Source organism: Candoia aspera, chromosome 7 (assembly GCF_035149785.1).
Source record: "Candoia aspera isolate rCanAsp1 chromosome 7, rCanAsp1.hap2, whole genome shotgun sequence".
NCBI lineage: Eukaryota > Metazoa > Chordata > Lepidosauria > Squamata > Boidae > Candoia > Candoia aspera.
This window is the reverse complement of record NC_086159.1, coordinates 18082574-18106639: the sequence shown is the minus strand read 5'-3', so window position 1 is coordinate 18106639 and position 24066 is coordinate 18082574. Positions and strand designations below refer to the sequence as shown.

General features: G+C 38.7%; 1 protein-coding gene and 1 long non-coding RNA gene across 9 annotated transcripts in view; one reads left to right on the top strand and one right to left on the bottom strand.

The window, feature by feature from the left end:
* Window positions 1-2910: 2910 nt before the first annotated feature.
* LOC134501360 (uncharacterized) overlaps window positions 2911-24066 on the top strand; it is a 425249-nt gene continuing 404093 nt past the window's right edge. The window contains exon 1 of the long non-coding RNA XR_010068348.1: window positions 2911-3126. This is a non-coding gene — a long non-coding RNA (uncharacterized LOC134501360). The remainder of the gene's footprint in view (window positions 3127-24066) is intronic.
* Window positions 11362-24066, bottom strand: part of BICD1 (BICD cargo adaptor 1) — a 116914-nt gene continuing 104209 nt past the window's right edge. For 3 of the 8 annotated variants that reach the window (XM_063309167.1, XM_063309157.1, XM_063309159.1), the window contains 2 exons: window positions 20968-21043; window positions 11362-11907 (listed from right to left, as the gene is read on the bottom strand). In XM_063309167.1, the coding sequence (XP_063165237.1) occupies window positions 11823-11907; window positions 20968-21043 (161 nt within the window). In that variant the 3' untranslated portion in view covers window positions 11362-11822. The remainder of the gene's footprint in view (window positions 11908-20967; window positions 21044-24066) is intronic. The other 5 variants (XM_063309158.1, XM_063309161.1, XM_063309163.1 and 2 more) reach the window with 4 other exon arrangements.

The window sequence follows — 24066 nt, the reverse complement described above, 5'->3', positions numbered from 1 at the left end:
GTAGAAACTAAAAAAAAAATACTAATCCTCTCCACATAACTTTTATAGCTCCCAATCTACTTCATCAAATGTATGCATTGTGGTCCTGAGAGATACTATTTATATATACTCAGCTCTTGTTGAAGAGAGGGAAAAGTGGACAACTGGGTGCCAAACAAATCTCACATTAATAGAAAAAAATACTAAACACAAAAGTCTTAACAAAGCATTTTTTGGTTTAAACTGCAGAGATGGTCATCTTTCAGAAGGCCTTTCCTGCTGATGCCAGCAGGCAGAGGTCCCCCCATTCTGGCTGGATTGGAGGGCTGCCCTCGCTCCATCCATATGGCCAGATCGGGTCAAGACACAGCCCAGCACTAGCGCCTCCATTTTATATATTTATTATTCACATTTCTATCACCGCCCATCTCCCCCTAAATTTTACTGCCTGATGCACAGCAAACAAGAGCAATATTTTAAACAAGTCTGACTGTAAGAGAACTTCATCCTTCGCGACGACTGCAGCAAAATGCATCCATCCTCGCCCCAAGTGCGAACAATCCTGACGCGCTTTTCGACACACCTCCTTAGAGCCTATTACGTAAGGGCACATACTCCATTTCTAATATAGTACTTCGGTGAGTCCTTAAACTACTCCGAAACTTATCCTCGGAGTTGCTGCAAGAAGGCTCTCGCTCCACTGATCGCCTGCAGCCGCACAGAAAAGTCGGGGAGGAAGGGACTTCACGGGGATTCCCCCCCCCCGGGCGCTTTCTCTGCCTCAGCGGCTTTGCTTTCTTCCCGCAACGCGAGCTGAAACCTGCAACTGCTGGGCAGAGCTCCAGGACGGCTAAGGAGAAAATGAAGGAGGGATGCCTGGCTCGGAGCCAACGGGGAAGCCGGGAAAAGTACCTGCCGCCGCCGCCGCCCGGACTTCCCTGGGGGGCTCCGCGGGGGAGAGAAGACACGACCCTTTCGCGGGATCCTGGAAGATGAAGGCCGAGCTGCGCAAGGTGGGGCTGGATTTCCTGCGGATGGCCAGCCGCCTGAAGTTGGTGCTCCCGGCCCCGTTCATGTTTCCTTCTCCCCGCAACAAGCCGGGAAGGGGCGCCGCGCAGAAACTGCTCTTACCCGCACCGCATCCCACGGGCGCCCACCCCCCCGCGGCTGGCCGGTTTGCGGAGCTCGCGCGAACAAGCGCCGCCGGCTCCTCGCCCCGCCTGGCGTCGGCCGGCCGCGCAGTCTCCGCGCGCTGCGCGACTCTGTCCCGGAGCGAGACCCCGCCCCACCGGGAGGCGGAGGAATCGGGCGAGCGCGTCGGAGGCCTGCCCGCGCCGAAGGTACGCGCGTACCTGGCCGAGGTTACCTGACCTTCGCGGCAGCCGCGCCCACGCGCCGCGCGATCCAAGGCTCTTCGCTTTGGAGGTAGGGGGGCAGGTCAAAGATGGGCCGCTGCTCCCCCGCGCCACGCTAGGAAAGTTCTGCTTGGCTTTCCTCCCCCAACATGCCAGTTTACTCAGGGTTTATTCCTACTACGAGCATTTACTTTAGCCAAGCGTGTTGCTTGCACTTTGAGAGAGGAGCTGTATAAACGTATCTGACCAGGGATTTTCTGCCTGGGTTCATGCATTGTTCCAAACCAGGGGCGTCAAAACAGAGTCCATGGGGCAGGGTTGCACGGATGTGGATGACGAAGTTAATTTGATGTCTTAACCCCACGTTTAGGGTGTAGGCTTTGACATACCACAGAGCCAGGCATAGCCCTTGAACTGACAAAAGCTGTGCACTCTTATGCCAAGCCATGATGGTTTAACGTTGGTTTATTGAATAACCCACAATTAGCTGAGCTGATAAAATGCAGTAAACTATGACTTATGGACCAGATCACTGTTTTTGTGGAACATGTTATACCAGAGAGTACAAAGAACTTACCAGTACCAGTATCTCAGGCGCCTTTGCGAGAGGATGCAACACATGGAGGAGGCCCATTTAAAGTATGAAATATTGAAATCATTGGATGGATCAGTACTTTAAATTTAGAATATCAGTTAAAATAAATTCTCCAAAGTTATTTTAATGGGGGAGTGTCCTTCTACACTGCTGGATCCTTGACTTCAGTGAGCAGAAATTAATAAAAAAGTATTTTGACTCAGGATATTGTGAATTAAAGAGAAGGAGCGCCAATGAACATGTACTGTAACTTCTGAGTTTCTCAGAAGGCTCTTCATGCCCAAATTTATTGAACGTGCTAAGTATTATGCCTTATTTAGCCTGTCTTGCAGTAGTCTCTCAATCATCCTTCTATATTCACTTCGTTAGTCTTCCTTTATTACCCTGCTTTCTTCTAGCCCACCACAGTAGTAGATCCCACATCTTTTCTTTCAGCCCTTGCCAAACTGGTGCTGTCCAGATGTCTTGGACTTTCAGCCATTTGGGAGGCACAAAGAAAGGGAAGTCTGATTGATGTAAAGGCCAGGACATGTGAAGACTTGCTATGTGGCTCAAATCCAGCACTTGAGGCATAACATGATGGGGTGAAACAGAGGAGCAGGGATGATTATACAGATCAGTGTTTCTCAACCTCAGCAACTTTAAGACGTGTGGACTTCAACTACCAGAATTCCCCAGCTAGTATGTATCAACACAACTTAAAAGCTGCTGAGGTTGAGAAACACTGATATAGATGGTGGGGATTCCAACCAAAATGATCAGTGCAATAGCCTTTGTTTCTTTGGTTTTCTGGCAGGGTCACAACTAGTGGGGGACAATCGGGGCATGTGCCCCGGGCACTGCGCTGGTGGGGTGCCAAAATGTGTTCTGGGGGGGCGCCAAAATGGTTGTGGAATCCATGTTTGCCCCTGGTGACACAGACCCTAGTTGCGGCCCTGTTTTCTGATGCCAAAAAAAAAATAATAATACCCCTCATAAGTCATGTATTCACAGGAAGCATCCAACTGGGTCTGGCATGACTTGAGAATGCATCCAATGTATTTAATGAGTGGAAGGGAAAACTTGCCTAGAGTCAGATTTGTTGTCTACACAAGTCTTGTTCTATAGCAGTGTTTCTCAACCTTAGCTGCTTGAAGAAGTGTGTACTTCAACTGGGAGTTCTGGGAGTTGAAGTCCACAGATCTTCAAGTAGTCAAGGTTGAGAAACACTGTTCTATAGATACGGAAATTTTACCCATCCAAATATTGCCAAGGTTATGGCAGGAATATTTAGGGGTTTTATGGAAATGATTAAGTTGTAATTTCTTAACAGCAATATTTTCTGTACTCAGAAATTAATAATGCACAATAACATTGAAAACATTTTTATCACCTATCCTTAAAATGATGAATGTTAATTCTTTAGAATGAACCCCCACACCCATAATCATTACTATGGACATTTTGGATTGTCATATTAGTATCTATTTAACTTCACATATTGCTTCAGCCCAACCATTAATGGTAGTACAGTAATGTACAGTAATGACTGTACTATGTTCCTAGCTAATTATATTCAGTAAACCATGGTTAAAGCAAGCCATGGATTAGCACAGTTATGTAAACTCAACCATTTGTTTTCTCTCTGTCTGAATGTGGAAGGTGTAGCTTATCAACAGGAATGCAGTTCCAAAAAGATTTCAGATGTTATTAGCAAAGCTACACTTCTACCTGTGTCAATAGCATAACAATTACCTAAAAGAAATATTTTGTGGTGGAACAGAAATCTTGGGATGAAGAATCAATGCTACAAAAGTTTTGTAAAAGTTATTTAAGAAACAGTAAACCAAAATTTAGTCTGTAGTTAATCTGGCTCTGGCCAAAACAGGAAAAACTACAGGGAAATGGAAATTAGTCACACATCCTAGGATACCTTCTACCCCTAATAGGATCAGCTATTCCATGATACCTCTAAATACCTTTTGGCTGAATTTGTGGTATGTCCTCTTGATTTCTCCCTCCTAGGGCTATCAGTGAATGTGAAAAATGCACACTATCAGACTTCCTACTCTGCAAGTGACATTTCAAAAGCCAAGAGTGGTAACTAAGCAGAATTTCTAGATTGTTGTTCTTTATGCTTTGTAATAGTCTTTGAACGTGCTAATTAGCAGAATATTTTATTTACATGTATTTGTTTGCTGAATTTATACTCTGCCTTTCTATCATTCTGATACCAAGATAGCTTACAACAGTGGAAGTATGCAATTTAAAATAAGCATAATTAATATTGCATACAGTTTAGGATTCCTCAGCATGGAATTCTTATTGAGTTTATAAATGCATTGAAGAGACAGTCTTGACTGTGTGTTAGCAGAATTTCAGGAGTTGCTTTGTAAATTGGAGAGATTGATTCTAACCCTATAGCTTAACAACATGATTTGAGGAAGGGTTATTACCTTTGCCCTTTTTAATTTAGAAGAATTGTTAGAATGCCAGCAATAACCTTAAATTTTCAACCTGTTAGACTTTCATGGAACAAACTCAAATAGATGATAATTATCCATATTCCCAACCCTGGTCTCATAGCTTTTTTCCCCCCATTATTGGCCCTTACCTTACATTAAATATAGACAGATGATCAGACTTAGCAGGATTCTTTGTTTTCAAACCCTTGTTCAGAACTCACTACTTACCTGAAATTCTTTGGTGTAATATTCATCTCTGAACAATTCTTGGAAAGTTCCTGCCTTCCTGAATAGGCAGAAACTTGGGCTATATTATGAGAGAGTCTCACATACATCCCCAGCTGAAACAAAGAATAAGTACAGATACATGCATTGTTTGTCTTTAAAACGATGCATTAGATGTAAGTTAAGTTGGTTATGGAATTAGGCTGCTGAATCACAAACTAACAAAAGGGTTGGCTGCATATCACATGCTAAACCACAAGAAAGCTACCAAAAGTTAACATTAACACAAGCTTAGCATATTGTGTGAATGTATCTGCTGTGGCTTTATTTGATGTTAAATCACACTAAACACAGTCATTCGCTCTATTCACTTGCTAAACCATGATTTATTCAAATAATTCAGTTTTCTGGACATCTATGATACACTGATCCATAGCTAGCCTAAGTTATGTGAGCTGAGCCATCATTATTTTCTTCATTTCTGTTTCCACCCCAGTCCACTCCTTTTAAATGCATAGCTACAAAGCACAAAAGGCTTTTTAAAATTATATTATTCCACAAGCCTATCAATAATGATAAAACAGATTACTTCACATAATTTGAATTGAAGTATTTTGAATTCAGATACTCACCAAAGTACTCTTTTTGGTTTTTTTTTTAATCTGTTCAATTGTGTCTGATTCTTGGAGACTGCCTGGACAAGTCCCTGCAGTTTTATTGAAAAGGTTTTTCAGCAGTGGTTTGCCATTGCCTTCATCCTAGGGCTGAGTGTGTGTGACTGGCCCAGAATCACTCAGCTGGCTTTGTGCCTAAAGCAGTACTAGAACTCACAGTCTCTCAGTTTCTAGCCTGATGCCTTAACCACTACACCAGACTGGCTATCTTGTTGATTTATAAGGCTATAAATGGCCTTATAAATGGCAAGTATTCACCACTGCCACATTTCAGACCTCATAGGATGCCACAGGCAGACAGGGTCCAGGAAATATTGACCTTCAAAGGGCCTTCTCAGTTTTCACAGTCTCACCAGGAATTCTCTGCCCTTGGAGATGTGTCCTGCCTTGGCAACAGTTTACCAACTACTGATGATATAAAACACAGCTTTTCACCCCAATCCTTTTGATACATAAGCCCTCACTGATTTTGAATGGATGCAGTTTAACATTGTTTTTAATGGTTTGCTTTATACTGTATGTCCTTGTTTTTTAATCTTTGTTGACTGCTGTGTAATTTGACACTTAACAGCAGTATGTAAATTGAGAGTAATAAAGGAGTGGAGTTAGGACTGGATTTTGCCAACTGCTCCTTCCAACAGGCCAGATAAGGAAGAGGCTGGGCCTTCTAAAAGGAAATGCTTCAACACTTTGTTAATGTTCTTCCCTTTCTTCAACAGCAGCTGGTACAAAGCAATTCCTCCCATTTACTCTTACACAAAGAAAAAGGGGATTCCTTGCAAAGGGAATTTGTATGACATGAGCTCAGGAGAAGGAGATGAGAGCTTTGTCCAAGCCACATTCACGCTATGTTTAATCTATCTTCATCAGGATTAAGGATTAGTTGTGTTGTTTTGATTGTGGCTCGATCTGGAGTGCATCTGTCTATCAGCTGGAAAGTCCAGCAGTTAAAAGCGCATTATCTTTTTCTGGTTACATACCTGAAACCTTAGTAAAAGTAGAATAAATGAGATCCGCAAACATTAGCTGGTGATGTATTGCAAATATATTGGTGAGTTCTGATATTCCATGATTTTTGCATACATATTCCTTTTTCTTCATTGACAGAGGGGTCATGAATATGCAGGAACCCATAAAGCAGAGACAGCACAGTTCAGTGAACAAAAGATGGCCCATTTATTTAGTGGGATAATTATGCATTACATCGTAATTTTAATTGGACATAATGATGTAAGTAAGAACCAGTATATAAGCTCCTAATTTAATCTGTTCTGGAGTGTTTTAATTTCCAACCATTCAAGCTGAATTATCATATCAAACATGTACAAGCACATGATTCCCTCTCAGAGCAATTCATCTAGGATTGTCTAGAGATATAAAGTCTAGAATGGAAGAGGGTTTAACAATTATGTCAGAGGTTTCATAGCCATGGTTTTGGAATTGAGAAGTAGTCAATATACTTTCCTTAAAACCAGTGGTTGCAACACAAGAGAAGAATTCGTAACATTCAGTCTTTAAATAATTGAGCACATCTATTTGTATTCTTCACCATCTAGAAATAACCATTCAACCTCAAAATTTTATAACAATTTCTGTTCAGTTTAGAAATAGCCAACCTTTACAGCAGGCAGATGTAAGTATACAATCATGTTTAACACAAACTTCACCAGCATTTCAAAACCATTTGGAATATAACACAATACATTTTTTGTGTGGTTGATCAGTTAGGGATATTCATGCAAAGGGAAACATTCAGAGATTACAAAAGTCACAAAACATCAGGATTTAAAGTATTTTTAACAAAGGATCGGTTGAATTAACCCCTTAACAGTCAAACCAAAGGGTTTGAAACACTAGATCAAAAACTAGTGAGGTGCACTTTTATTTATTCAGAGAGATGGTACACAAAGCCATACCCATGAATAAATTTTTTAAAAGCTAGATTATTCTTATTTCTTCCCCTCACCAAACACACATAGCTGGCCAGCAAAATGATTCCACTTGTATCAAACACTTTTGACAAATTCCAAGCCAGTTTTAATAATGAAGTCAACATTTCAAGAAAACAGAAATTATTTTTGCTGCAAAATATAAAAATTGCCACTACTGTTTTTGTTAGTGCATAATAATAATGAGCAGCAGATATATTTTCATGTAAAGATGCTATCTGAAAAACAAGGCCCCTATACTTCCAGAGTCTAATAGCAAATCAGCAATTACAGTAATTCACAGCCATTTTTTTCCTTTGTATGTTGTCAATTATCACTCTGTTGCCTTGAAATTTAATAGAGAGGATTTTCAAGAGCTCTGTAGGAATGGGATTAAAATACACTGATGTCTTGGTAATATGGCTGTCAATGAAGTAATATTGGCCTTGCATTTCCAATATGCAGGAACAGAGAAAGAGTAATCTCATGAAATAAAAATCCTCTAGCTATAGATGACTGAAAAGGGTACATGAAATTATGTCATGCAAGCATTTTAATATATTGCATATTCAGATGCATTCTGCCCTGAGGCCAATGCAATTAATTGCTTTCTTTTTTTATTTTATACACAGGATTATTCCAAAGAAAATGTAAAATGCCAGAACATTTCTGAATACTCTGTCTCATTCAGCTTTAACTGATAGAAAACTGGAGAAAATGCTGAAGAACAAAGCATGATTTTTAAGACAAGATATAAATAAGGAAATAACTGTGCTTTTAATGTAGCATCTCAGCGCTTGGAATGTTAAAATAAATATAAACAAGGAAAAATAATTTAAAATGCTGTACAAATCATGAAATAAAAGAACCAATTATGGAATCATTTGTACCTTTGTTAGGGATTAGGTAACAGATTGAGGCTTTATTGGCTTCAGTGATAAAAGGATTGTTTAATATTAGACCCTAACTGTTAAGAAAAGATTCAGCCCACTCCAATTGTGCAGTTAGGCTTAGTCCTATGTTACTAATTCCAGTAAAACTCAGTTAAACAAAAATGTTGGGTAGACTATAATCTTGTTTAGAAAATACTCTCTTTTAATGGACTTTCTCATTGCTAAAAGGATCCTTCCAAAGAATGAATAACTATGAGTTTTTATTAAGCCTTCTGAATATCATTACTTTCTTTGTAATATTCAGTCATTTTCTCATTTAGTTTGAGTACTTTCTAGATCTTGAGTTTTCAGCAATTCATCCTTGGTATAGTAGTAAAGATCTGGTTGTGTTTGTTTTGTACATCCAAATTCACCACTGCTATAGATAGGGAAAAAAGTGAAGGTGTACAAAAATCCACATCTTACCCATGAAGGCTGATACTGGATGTTTCCCTGTCCAGATAAGCCAATTGAAATGTGTGCATGTATGTGCAAAAACATAGTAGATTCTCTCCCCGCATCACTCTTCATATTGTGAATGTACATGTTCATCCCCATCTGTTTCTAGATTTAAATGGGAATGTGTATGCTTGCCTATCTCTGGACTGGACCTATAAATGTTTAAAATTATTCCCCAAAATTTAAAAAATAAAGGCTCAGGCGATATGGCTGACTATATATTCCAGCATTTTGAACATTCTGGAAACATTCTGGAAATAGACATTTCATTAAGATGATGATGGTGATGTTCCCAGCTATGAAGTATAACCTATATTAAAAAGAACCTGAAATTTTTAGCACTATTACTCAGGTATGAGCCCACAACCTCCTCAGCAGTAAGTGGAATTTATGTCCAAGCAACTGCATTTTTTTTCTGTTCACCGGAGCTTTTCCCCAAGTCAGCATTCATAGGACTGCAACCTGAAATTATTTAAATATGGTTCCAAAATATGACAAGAATAAGAGTCACCACTGTAGCATAGCATATGCTGTAGGACATATATGGTCACAGCTCAGTTACGCAGTCTGGTCTAACAGATATTCTGAGGTATACATTGGGTCAGTTGGAATTGTTCGTTAATGGAATACAAATCAAAGTGAAGGTATGATCCAATCATTGCTAAGCACTTTTAAGGCCTCTTGATTTCACTGGCTAATAGATCATGTGCTTCTCTCTTGGAAAACAACATGAATAAATTAATTTGCATTAGACCCAAGCAAAACAACAAACTCTCCATAGGTCTCTTTTCAGTGTTCACCAACATTAGCTGCAACTTTTGCTCCTGGATGGAGATCCCACCACTTCAAAAAGGAAACTATCAAGTTTAGGATGGCTGCTAAAGTGAGGTGAATGTTTGAAGTCTCTGGCACTCTTGAGGAACTCTCAGTTCAACCAGATATTGTTAATGTAACACTTCTCTAAAGCTGGCAATGGCAGCTGTAGGAGCTGCTAAAATATTCCCTTGCTACATATGAACATAAAGAGAAGCATTAAAATGTTAAATATAGTACAGGAAAAGCAACATGGAAAGACATAAATGAACTCCTAAGGTTTTAGCAACAGAGCTGTATATGATTTGGACTGTCACACAGAGGTCATTTAAACTCAATGTATTTCCATCTAGTTAATTCCCTATCATACTAATTACTTGTCACTAGGGGCACAGAAGGTTGCTTTCAAGTAGTTTGTGGATTTTACTGGTAACTTAACCACTGTCTCTTGGCAAAAATTCAACCACTCCACAGTACATCATTTGCTGATTAGGCTTATCTTGTTTTAGCACCTTGTTTACTGGTTTTGCAATGATATTTATTGTTAGGCACAAAGATGACCACTAGACATCATGGTTTCCTTGGCTGAGGTCCCCCCTCCCGCTTTCCCCTTTTTGGTTTAAATTTTAAGAAGGAGCATTTTCTTTAAGATTAAGGGGGCTGATGTCAAGTTATCCCAGCTGATGTGGTATCTTTCAGAATAGATAATTTCCCCAGATATCTTTCTGTCTTGTAGTTCATATCAGTATTGCAGACGTGGAACAAAGGGACCTGGGTCTGCTTGGGCCTTCCTTATTATAATGTATTAAGGCTATCTGACTGAGAATAAGGATTCTGCTAACAGGTGATTGGTAACAGTATAACTGAGAAACCCAGCAGAAAGCTCAAAATAATAACTTGAAATCTAGTGAGTAATCCATCTTGCTTCTGTGCATTGTGCAAAATAATGTCGTTATCCTTTTTTTTTTCGTGCCCAGCATTTCTCAAATTTACTGGAGAAATTATTGAAGGAAGAATGCCAAGCAATGCAGGAACAACCTGTGTACTCTGACCTGAGTTATTTGTTATGGAATGGGCTAGAATAAAAATTGCTGACAGTTTGGATAATCCCCTAAAACAAGAACCTAAACCTACTATCTTCAGTCCAAGATACCAATCCCACTTCCGTTGCTAAATTCACCACCAAATGCACTATTATTGATTCATCTGAGTAACACTCCCATCGCCACTTGGTTTTACCAAGTAAGGCCCTAGTCTGATTAACACTGGATTGGAGAATAACAAGTGAAAATTATCCTGGACTTTTAAATTATCATAAAACACAGTATGTTTACTTCAAGTTCATTTGAATTTTTTGTCTGGATACCAAACAGAAAAAAGCACCAAGTCATTAGCTTGTCCAGAAGGAAGGAAGGGATCCTTAAAACAAAATTATACCCTGAAACACAAAAGTAAGCACAAGGAAACAATTATGCATATATTATTCAATAAAACCTTTGTCAGGCTTAATCAGGTTGAAGGTATAAAGGAACCAGCAGCTAATATTGTATAAAACAAGTGTGTAAACAATACCAATGCAGCAGAGTAGTACCAGTCAAAAGACACAATTCAGAGAAAATTAGGCATGCCAGAATTCTGCTGAAATCAATGCGATTTAAGTGCTTTATCGTGTGCCTATTTATTTTGATGCCATTCTGGCACACCTAAATTCCTCTGCAATACCCCCCCACTACACATTCCATTTCAACATATTTCCACAATGTTGTGCAATAAAACAAAACACCAGGCTGCATTTTGCCCAAGGTGAGCCATCTTCAAATAAAATATATACATTTTTAAATTTTTAAAAATTTAAAAAAAAGATCCTAACCAAGAAAACAAATCTCAATGTAAATTGTTTCTGTATTCTTTAAAAAAGTGGAACAAACCATCCACCCATCATTTCTAATAACCATACTTTTTGGTGCAAATATGCCAGAAAAAAAATATATAAAACACCATTTAAATAACAGAAAGGAAACGTGGAGTCAGTAGCTTGAGCTGAATGGGCAAAATAAGGTTTGTAGCATAATTGCTTTGCTTTGCTTCAGTAGGAGTCTAGATTCCCAGCACATTAGCAGTCCTAGCCAAACAACAACTGGGAGGAACAAGTTTGATTTCCATTCTGCAGTTACGATCACATGATGTACCCAGAGGAACCTTAAAGATCTTCAGCGGTCTGGGTGCTGTGCTTTAAGCTCTTCCACATGCCTTCCTTTGTTAAGATAGTAGATATGTGTCTGGACTCAGCAATGCAGCGACAAGGCAGTCATGCTTACTGGTTCCTTGATACAAACTGTACCTTTGCTGTGAGAACTTGAATTCAGTCTGTGTTGTGAGATTTCCCCCCAACTCTTAGGTTGCATATGAAGAACAAGGTTAAGGAGGAGGCTTAAGTAGACAGCTGACAGGGGCACATTGAGAGCTGGAATGTGGCTGTTCTTCTGGAAGAGCTACATCAGGACTGGAATGAGAAAGTAACTATTTAAAATACATGGCAAAGTAAGAAATTTGCAAAGAGGAAAACTGTTTTCATGGGGACCAATGCTGCTCTGTGCCTTCATGGTATTTTAATTATTCTGCATATACCTATAATTCTTAAATTTTATGTAGCAGCCACATGTGCTCATAGAAGACAAACACTGATCCACCAGTTCATGTGAACAAAAACCAACGGCACCATATTTATAATGAAACTGGAAGAAATTATATGATGTAAATTCAATTTAAACAGGCCCCTAAACCATCTTGTGATATATGGGAGGATTGATTTAGCCCAAATGTTCAAAATCAGATGTCTGTAAATAAGCCAAGCATTTTTTGTTGCTGCTGCTGTTCTAAGAATTCCCAACAGTATGAACAATTTTGAAATGTGTTATCATCAACATATTGCAGATAAGGATCATTTGTCCAAAATTATGAAGTGGCAATATCTTCAGTTGAAACACTTGTTGATATGTAGATATTGGCCAGCAATCTAAAGTGCTTCAGAGGACCACTAGAGGACTTAACATGTTCTTTACCAAATAATAAAACTGTAGCAATTATTTTTATAGGCAATTAAAACACTCTAAATTAGATGTTAAAGGTACAGGGAAGCATGGAAATGGGAATGTCTGCTTCAGATCTGTATGTCACACTTCTATGCATTTTAAATTATTTGCATTATTTTGCATTTACTGGACATATCTTTTCAGGAAGACATTTGTGGGTGCAGTGATACCCAAAATGCAACATTGGTTCATATGATTTCTTATAGTTGCTCCTTTTGTCATACATTAATTTTGTTCTGGAAGACTCACTATTTTTAGGCTTAATTTTATTATTCTGAACTGCATATCAGTGGAGTATTAACAGGAGGATCACAGAAATGGATATTACACACATTTACGACTACAAAACTACCTTCACTACTAAGTCGGAATGAAACATATTCTCCATGAATAGCTTGTTCAAATATAAAAGAGAGTTCTTCAGTAGTGTGAAGAACTCTCTTTTATATTTGAACAAGCATTTACTACTAGGACCTCTATTTAGAACACTTTAGATATGTGGATTGCATGTCTGAGTTTCAAAGCTTAACTTTTCTTTTGTTTTCCTATTAAATAAAAACTGAAATGTTAATTCTGCAACATGAAAAGAATATATTTGTAGTATTGTTTGGTATACTTTTGTGGGCTATTTTCTCCCTCGTCTTTCCTTTTTTCTTTTTTGTTTACATAATAAAAACAATAAAAATTGTTTTAGTGTTGCAGCAAAACTCATTCCCAGGAAATCTAACAATTGGAAAGGTTGCCAGTTGATGTTATGGATCACACCACTTCAAGCTGCAGGTGAACAACCCCCAGGCTGCATGTGGCCCTTGGTTCTTCACAAGGCAGCCCATGGTGCTCCAGGACCCCTGCCCACTCTTGTTCGCTGCCCAGATAATTAGCCCATCACTGAAGGATGGAAATGGATTGCTGCTTTCCAGCTGCTAATGTCAGTAGCGAACTAGCAGTCTGGAGCACGCTCCCAATGGCTTCATATTTTTAAAGCACAAACATTATGAAAATTAGCAGAGCTAAAATTAACATATGCCATAATGTTGCAAGTTTAAAGGAACAGAGAACATTTTAAAAATGTATTCACGTATCAGTTTGCTTTTGCCCAAATGAGAAGGGATGGATTATGGCACTTCAAAATCAAAGAGATGAAAAAATTTAGGGTAGTTATGAAGAACAACATAGCCAATTAACAACTTTACAATGGAAAACGAGAGCTTCTTCAAAATGCAGCTTCCAATTTCTTCCCCTGACATACTGTACGTTTTTTGTCCTTTAACAACCATGTGATGTGCAGAAATTTGATTTTTTCAAACACAGACACACAGTGTTGGAGGGTGGAACTACAGCAGTGAAATGTCTGCCTACTGTGCAGTTACTAAACGTACATATAGTGTTTATAAGAAAAATAAGTCTAAATAGATAAAAATATTCAAGAAAAACACAGCTGGCCTGCATTGAACTAGGTGTGCCTCTAAAGCTAGCCCTGGAAGTGGATCCTATCCAAGGGACACATCTGGCAGGGAAGATGTCAAGAGACAGGTCTTTAGAGGGAAGTATGGGTTAGGGTAAGCCACACCCCTGCTCCAAAGCCACTCCCACTCAGGTTCATTTCTCCATGCAAGATAAAGCAGGGAAACAGTGGCCAGGACATTTCTGTCTGGGAATGTTTCGGACATTGGGATAGAGTTACATTCGTAAGCATGAGATAACCATTATCATGATTTGATAACCTGATTGTAATCAAGGATGCCCAGAGGGGTGGAGACATACGAGCCTAGTGATGCTGATTTTTTTTTTCCATTCCTGCCATTGGAACAAGAACTACTGCACATGAATATATACACTTCAGGATACTAACACTTAACACTATGCTATCTGTATGTTTTATAGTACAGGCATAAAAGGCATTGCACTTCCTGCAAAAGATACCAAAGGCCTTTTTTTTTTTTAACTTTCTCATATTCAGTTGTTGCATTGGCTATCAAAGGTATGCCACTACCAAGAGTGTTGACTGCGCCTTGTCATTTTGGGCATAAACTAAGAATGAGAGATGATATGGAGCGGATTCCCCCTTATCCCTAAAAGTAAACGAGATTCTGCATCAACTTGATCAGTTTCTTCTCAGCTGCCATTAAGAGCTTTGATTTCTTTGGTGATTTTCCAAATGTAATTTCATTTCCACTTAGATTTAAGATTTTTCTTTTAAATCATGCAACTGTTAATGTAGTTGAGGTATACTCTAGCTTAGGCCACAGTTCAGCCTCCTGACTTTCCAAAGTTAATCAAGTGACACTGTGACATCAATAGAATGTTAGATGGGCTAAATTACTGTCTTCCAATTTTTTAGCCTTTTAGCAGGTTTTAAGAGTGGGGATGAAGCAACAGGCCTTCAGAGGTTCCCATCTCCACTCTTTAAACCAGTCTGAAGTTGGACCAGAACGCAGTGTCCCACTGCAGCCACGTTGCTCCCAAACTTTGGGTACAATCTTGGGAGCCATACTGTATATAGCCATGGGCTTGCCACCACTGTTCTAGCTGATAATTTATATCAAGAATCAAATCAATATATTAAAAGTGGCAATACTGTATTAAGAAATATGTACATGGGCAAACTTACATAGGTTAAATGTGTGTGACTTCTGGGAAAAAATGTTGTAACATAGCTATCTCTTGTGAGCACTAAATGATGATAGCATAGAACATAGTGTGGCTCTTCCCATAGTGTGGCTCTTCCCCTCCAGCCTCTCTCTGGCTGACATTTGGTTTCATAGACTGTGCAACTTTCATATATGCAACCCTATATCAATATCTATCTCAGTGTGCAAATTATGTCCTCAAACCAGAGCAATGAACCCTGGAGAATATGGGGTCTTGCTTAGCATTATTACTTAATATGTATTCTGAAGTCCCTTCATTTCCATCTAGCATCTTCAGGACTAGCAGTGTGACCTGTAATCGGATATAAATGCTGCTTGGTTTTTTTTTCTTATTTTTTTTGACAACATTTGCCGCTGTAACTCATACCCTCCTCACCACTCAGTTGGACTACCATAATGGTCTCTATATAGGACTGTCTTTAATAACCACTCACAAGCTTCAGCTGGTGCAGAATGCAGGGGCCTCTTTGTTATCTGGCACTTCTTGCTGAGAGCACATTACACCTATGCTATGGCCCCCACACTGACTCCCTACAGTTACGTGCTTCTAGGTGCACTTCATAATGGTAGTTTTGACCTATACAGACCTATATGGCTTGGTACCCACATATCTTCAAGACCACATTCTCTAACCAGAATCAACCTGGCCAATACAGTTTTCCTGGGATAGGCTACTGATAGTACCCAATTTCTGTGATGTCAGGAGAGCTGAAGCTCAGAGGTGCTACTCGTTTGTTGGAATTGACTAACTCCCACCTTACTCCATTTTAGAAAACCTTAAAACTGAGTTCTTCCATACAGCGTCTGCTGATCGATTGGCTATTTATTTTTTGCTTTTCATTGTTTATCTTAGTCTGGATGTTTAGACACATACAACATTGTTAGCCGTTAAGAATTCTATGGGATTCAGTGGTATACAAGTTGCATGAATGAATGTATAAATTAATATATTGATTTTTTAATATTCCTTCCTCTTTTTGTTTTTTTCTAACTCCATCTGTCTTGAATGCAAAAACTTCCAAATATCTGTGACATTTCTGCAAATGTCAGTAAGCATATTACAGTTGTATGTTGCTTAGAATGCCTCTTTGGCAGAACATGTGGCCTATCAATATTAAATAATAACTGTGTTCATGTAATAATGAAATAAGCCAAGGGAAGCCATGAAGATTAAGCAATTAAGACACACCAGGTCCACTGATGTTTACCAACTACTCCATACATAAGCCTATTATCTCACATTCTTTTAAATTCTGTTAATCAGAATATCTTCCCACTTCAACTTTAGGCCACTGAAGTGCTTGTGCAGCTTACACAGCTATAATAATATACTTTCCAGAAATACAACATATTCTATTACTTATAAACCCTTGGAACTCTGTTCTGATAAAATACACCAAGTTCCTTTGAAGTTAGTTGCCAAAGAAAAGAAATATAAAGAAAAGGAAATGGTGCAAGAAAAAAACACAGAAAAGCATACACATTTTCCTTTTTGCACCAAAAATGACAATTGAACAAGTTTCTTAAATTATTTCATCTTGCAGTCCAATGTGTAATGCTTGGAAGTGTTAAATTCATGTTTTCATACTATTTTGGAAGTAGCCTTTTTAAAGCCTTATTGAAATTGTCTTATGTCAGAGGGGCTAGTGCTGAAATAACCCTATTAAACTGCAAAGCAGGGATCAGCCATTGAGAGGATGACATATAATACAAGATGAGGTCAAACAAGGGGTGGTCAGGGATGGCAGATCACCAATCCTGATGGCCTTTTAAGGCTGTGAAATTTCAGTGGCAGATTGTTCATTTGAGGTAGTTTCCTTTCCTGCTTTCTTCACATTGCATCTTGCCTTGGTATTTTTTATGGGTTCTTTTCTGGTCTGAAGTCAACAGCTCAGGAAACAGGAAAGTATGGGGAAATCTCATTCTAGGAACTAACTAATTTTGGCATATTGAATGAAAAGTATTGATTAATCTCATTATTTCAGCACTGAACCATATTTTAGCTGAGACCTGCTTGGTGTATGATTCCAGAGCAATCACCTATATTGCCTCCACACCCAAAAAATATTCTGCCCGTCCCTCATTTCACCAAAGGTTTTTTTTTGAAAGAGTAGAGAAGTCTTCTCTCAGTGCATATCCAAGATAGATTGAATAATTTATCTTGTAGTTCCTTAGAATATTTTGAACAAATATGTCTAAATCATAAACATAACAGCTAAGATTCTGGAAGTTTATTATAAAATATATGGAATATAGCAATATAGCTATTACTTTCTTGTGTAGGAAAAATTGTAAAGCATTTTCCAAGCAATAGGATGGTTTTATCATCTCCTGTTCTAGTTCTCAAATGAGACTGCAGTGCAATATCATGCCTGGAGTTCCATCAGTTAGACAGATGGTCATCTAAATTTGTTTTACAAATAAATACATATGTGAGCATTATCCTGGTTTGGAGCAATAAGATAAGGATACTCTGAGCATTCATGCAAAACTGCAGGGAATAGCTCATGCTAGAAAGTCACATTTAAAAGCAAAAATATTGTTTGAAATATTTTAGAACCTTCCATGTATCAGAAGACCTGAAAGACCAGGTTAGGGACAGATCATCATGGAGAAAATCTATCTATGTGGTCGCTAAGAGTTGACAATGATGTGATGGGACATAGTCAGTCACTCAATTCCATGTGTGGCATGATACATAAGCATGGAAATAGTTAGAGACACTATTCACAAAGTATCTCCTATCCTATCACTGAACAACAACATTGCACAAAACAATCTCACTCACCACAAAAGATAAGGAAAAAATGCATTAGTCCAATGCCCCTCAAGGATTATGTGGGAACCACCTGATCTTAGAAAAGGGTCAAATATTTCTATACAAGATTTCCAATTCATTAAGTGGAGGGTATATGCATATCATTTTCACTGCATCTTTGCAAACAAGTTCATAAAAGTGAGTAAACGCTGGCTCGGGCATTCTGGGCATTGATGTCCACCCATCTTAAAGCCACCAAGGTTGAGAAACCCTGCAATAAATAAATAGATAGATAGATAGATAGATAGATAGATAGATAGATAGATAGATAGATAGATAGATATCTTTCTGATTTGTTGATGACAAAACCTTTAATGAAGTGATTATTTTTAATTTAACTGTTATAAAAATGTATAAAGCAGTGAGGGGTAGGGATCACTGAGGACAGTGTCTATTGTCTCAAGTCCCTGCATGATCTAAAATAAAGATTGGAGATCTTTTTTCTGTCATGAGGTTATTTCTTAAGATTAATGGTGGGTGGAAACAAATGGACTGGGCTTGGCCTTCCTTCTTCTGAATAGGAACAGATCATTCTAACCTCTGTTATTATACAGAGGCCTGCATATGACCCCAGTGGCCAAGATTAGTGAACACTGATCTAACACTAAGAGATAGTGTGTCATGATCGCCCTTGCGATGTTTGTGACATTGCAACGGCTCGCATGACAATACAAGAATATGGGTCCCTGGCTGATAAGGCAAGGGCAATAGAGGAACACAAAAAGCAGTAATGGGTCTAAAGACACAATGTAACGACCGGGCCGGCAACTCAGGAAGCAACAATAAAAGGCAACTGACAAGAAATTGAATAACAACCAAACAGGAGAGGCGCGCCCGGGCTTTCGAGGAATTAGAAGCCTGATCGCCCGGCAATGGATCATCACTGCACAGGAAGGCGATCGAGGCGATGCCCAGGGCGCAGGGGGCTGGACGACCTCTCACCTGGCAAGGACGAACTGTTGGGACTCGTGGGGCGCACCTGGGGTGAGAGGGAGTGGAGCGCTGACCAGCGCGGGCTATTTAAATCCCGTTCCGGCGCGCTCCCCCCACTCTCAGCTTTCTAAGGGCATGCATTCTATTCCCAAATAAAACCAGAACCTAAAGTCTCCTCTAGCGTCTGTGTTTCTATTGGGTCTCAGGCAGAGCCTGACATAGTGCTTCCCTGCTCCTTTCAGGCCAACTATTCCAACTATGTCCTGTAAGTAAATCACAGATCTTGCAGTGAGATCCAAGGAGTTCTATTTCGTGCATCTATCAGGCAAAAGGATAATATACTACCCAAAAATTATTCAGCCCAACTAATATTTCACATATAGGCTGAATGTGAATTCTGTACATCACAGAGGAGCTAAACAGAGAGGTCCTAATAGTACAGGTGGATGGAGACATAATCGTTTTGGAGAAGGAGAGAGATGGTACGCTAGATGATGCGAGACGATGGGAGTGCATCTTGTCTGTAGATGGGGCTTGGATTTTAAAGCTTTGTTGGGCACGAGTTTTCTTTAAATAAAACAAATGCTAATCCCATTTTAAGCTTAGGTTGTAACTTTCCAACCTTTCCCATTTCAAAATGGCACGCAATTGAATTTCAGTGATGCATTTGGATGAAGCTCCGAAGAACACAAAAAAGGGGCTTTCATGCTCCACCCCAGCCCTAATGATATAGTAATAAATGCCATGCTCAGATCCAGATGGGCCTACCAATGTAAAGCAGTCACAGGGAGTCCAGTTCCAGTTGAGACTATAGTCCAGAGGGCAGAAGTAGCCTTTTCATCCCGTGTTGTTTGGGAATAAAAAGCACCTGAGAATTTGTATTAGTTTATTTTGGCCAGGACAACAGGGCAGACAGTATAGGAAAGCTGGCATGGGTGAAAACCCTTTCTCATGGTGCAACCCCTACCTGGCCTTTGCCACATTTGCTTTGTGTTATGAAAATAGGAAGCTGCCTTAGACCATCTCAGATTGGTCCATCTAACCTAAATCATACCTGTTCTGTCAGTAGCTTTTCAAGATTCCAAAGGCTTCAACCCTACCTGGAGAGGTCAAGCATAAACTTAGAGCCTTCTCATGCATGGCATTTCCTTTCCCACTCTGTTGCAGCCCTTCCTATAAAGGAAGAAGGAGGCACACCCAATCCTAAAGATTTTATTTATTTATTTTATTTTTATCCCCCCTTTATTATTTTTATAAATAACTCAAGGCAGCGAACATATCAAATACTCCTTCCTCCTCCTATTTTCCCCACAACAACAACCCTGTTGGGTGATTTGGGCTGAGAGAGAGTGACTGGCCCAAGGTCACCCAGCTGGCTTTCATGCCTAAGGCAGGACTAGAACTCTCAGACTCCTGGTTTCTAGCCCAGCACCTTAACCACTAAACCAAACTGGCTCTCAGACTAGCTTCCTAATGTAATATGTATTTAATGCTTGTCTAATCCCTGCAGATTTCTAATTTACTTACTTAGTAGTGCCTTTTCCTTTTAAAAAACACACACACACACACACACACATACTCTTTTCCCTGTGATTTAATTAGTTTGCTACCGGCGGGTTTGTAGACTTACTGTCTTTGAATTTTGACAGCCTGCATGGGGTCGTTGTAGTGCTGCAGGCGAAGCTACAGAGGAAATGGCGTGAGCTCTGCATTTTTACCTACTGTCCAGCTTCTTCTCTACAAATGGTCTTCCATATGAACATATTAATGCATATTGGTACATGAATCCTGCAGCCATGTGGGGAGGATTAACTGCTTGGATATGGTAGCGCGGTTAATCTTTCCACATCAATTACAAAAGTTTAAATTTGATTCAATTTAATTTTGCTTTTTCTGGTTTTTGTTATGCAGACAGTGTCTGCCAGACATACTGACAACAGCAAGTTGGAAGACAGAGTAGAGATTAGAGTTGGGAGTGACAGAGACATAGAAAGTGGGGTGACGAGAGTCTGAATATAGCATGCAGTGAAAGCCAAAAGGTGAAGAAAGGAGATTTAGCAGGACATTACCTGACAGTCTGGCAGCGTTGCCTCCTGGCTAGTTGTGAGCCGTGTGGCGGTAGGGAGGCAGCAGGCTGCTGACAATCTACAAGAGACTGATAAATTAGGCATATATACAAAGAGATGACACAAAGGTTAGTAAGTAATAAACACACAAGGCAGGTGGTGGAAGAGATTTAGTGAGGAATGCATGCTCTATTTACAAGCCAAGAGGAATAAACTGTTAAAGCATTCATAAATGCTGACAGAAACACTCAAATTTTTCAAACAGGAGTCTTATTTTAAAGATATGCCTGATTTGCTCTGAGCTAACTAAAAACAATGGGCAGACTTACAGTGTATTCTAAAAGACCACTTAGTAATCTAAATAGTATTTATTATTTCCCTGCTAAAGTTGTCACCTTTTGGGGTGCTCAGATAGGTATGGGATACAGAAGCGCAACAAGATTAGTCTTTGGCTAAGATCATTTGGTGGTGATTCAACTTGGAAAATGATTTTGCTTCTCTCATTGCAAAATCTAGTGGAAAAATTACTATATTTGGATTGAAAAATATAAATCGTTCACATTGATTAGGGATTGTGATTAACTTCAACTATACTTGAATCAGGCTATCAATAAATATATTCCTGTCAAGTTCCTAATCAATATTCGAATTAACCGTAACTATGATTTCCCACGGTTGTTGTTAAGCATAGCCAAACACTGTCATATTTCTGTGGAGACCTACACTGCCCTCTAATGGCATATAGATGGTATGGCTGTCTAAGCAAATTGTGTTGGTAAGATAGTACTATAGTGGCATATTTTATGACCTTGAGAAGGATGTTGCTACATTTCACAATATAGAGAAATTTATTTATTTATTTATTTATTTAATTTATTATTTAACCAACAAAGCTGTAAAGTGCTGAGTACTGCTCTGAGAAAAGTCATTTATACAGTATTTAAGATTTGCAACTGCATTTATAATTATATACTGAAAGCCTGGAAAAAAAAGCAGGATAGACACACTTAGAAATAATAAAAATGTTTCATCAGCTGAACTCAGTACTGAATTGAAGAACTTGGAAAAGGGAGAATTTCCCTCACAAAAAAATCCTGTTAGATTACTTTAAAAGTGTAATTTCATTCAAGAATTTAGATGGATGTGTTCAACAACGTTTTTCCTAAGTTCTAGAGCAGTTAGAGAACAACCTATGTAGCGTATAAAAGGCAATTGATTTATGATTCTTATTTCTGGTTCTTATTTTTAAAGCAGCAATTAAAAGCAAGCTCCAGTGTTTTAGGAAAAAAATTATAAATGTAAATAGTGGCATTTTATATAAGGACTCTATAAGCAGGTGCAGAAAGGTTTTCAGAAAGGATTTCAATGATTTTAGGATCTTCTTATAGTTTGATTGCTGGAAGATTATTTGAATTTGGGAACTTTATAAATTAAAATTTTATGTATGTGGTGAATATATATATATGAAACACCAATAATCGTCTTCCATATGATATATTAATACATACTAAAGACAAAGCAGTTGAAATACTACATTCTAGTAATGCTTTGGACCATCTCTAAAGTTTTGTTTTTTTTCGGCAATGGAGCTGACATTACTTTGAAACCTATGAATAAGCATCTGCCTGCCTCTTGAAACCTAGAACCCAGCTGTCAAATAAGGAAGGGTTTGATATAGGAACATAAAAGATCTTAGCAAGGATAGAAATTTTATATTTTATATTTTGTATTGTCATATTTATGTCCATATCCATATTCATATTTATATAGATTTATACTCATATTTATTCTGTATTATTTTAGTGATGCTGTTTTATTGTCTGTAAACCGCCCAGAGTCGTACATGAGATGGGCAGTAAATAAATATGACAAACAAATAAATAAATAGACCTGCTCTTATAAGAACCTATTTCCTATAAATGTCTTTGACATGTTTTCCTGTTTCTTTAATTCAGTAAAACATGAATCCATTTCCAGCTTCTCACAAACCATAGGAAAAGCACATATACATACAAAAAGCATTAAAACTTGCCTGCCAGATTATATCTCATTGCCAAAGAGATGGATGTGCCTTTATTTCTGCTGTCAGCAGAGCTAAAGTTTCAGATTCTGAGGAATTTTCTAGCTGCTGTACTTCATATTGGCCCAGTTTGCAGAATCAAAATATAATGAACTGGACTATATATTTATGTTTAATAAACAAAAAATTATGGGGATATCAATTTCAAAGTACGTCGTAGTATACCACTGTAGCATCCTAATTCTTACTCCAAAAGAAAACCCAAGGGCAGAAAATAGGCATTGAGTAATTTAAAGATGTTCCCATTTTTCCCAGCAGTTTTATCAAATGCATCCTTTCGCTTTTGTGGACTGACACCCTGTTTGAAATGATACGTGATGTATTTGATTTTTGGTTTATTGGGATGTGTTCTAAACTAAGGCTTAGTGCAATACGTGAACCCAGTGACTATATGCCTGTTTTTATATACTGGGTTCACACATATGTGATGCCATATTTTAATCAAGGATTACTGAATTACAATAATCCATAATTGCCTGGTTCACATAACACACGAAACCAAAAGTCAGACAAACCATATTATAGTGTGTTATGCAAGCCATCTTAAATCTTATACCTGGCATTTCATCCACATCAAGGTCTCAAGGCGGCTCTGAGGAATCACTCCATACAGTATGCTGACAGATGGCTCCGTGACACATCAGATACCCTGGATCATGAAAGAGATAATCTTCTGACCCTCAGCCTGAAATGCATTTGTTAAGTGGCAACTACTTTGGGCGGGGAGTTTATCTTCACTGCCAGTTTATCACATGGAAGTGTGAATCTGAAGAAATTTAAATGAGCCATATCGATTCAGGTTAAAGATTCGTTTGCTCGATTTTAACTGGCACGAGAGGCAAGAAATTGGATATGGGGTAAGGGATATACTGTAGAGGGACACAGGGGGATGAGTCATCTGACTCAGAATCTGTGTATCAATGTATGTGTAGAAAGCAAGGGGGCATATGTGATTGACTGATGAATGACCTGAACTTTGCCAGGCTAGAGGGCAGAATAGATTAGGGTGTCAATTGGGAAAG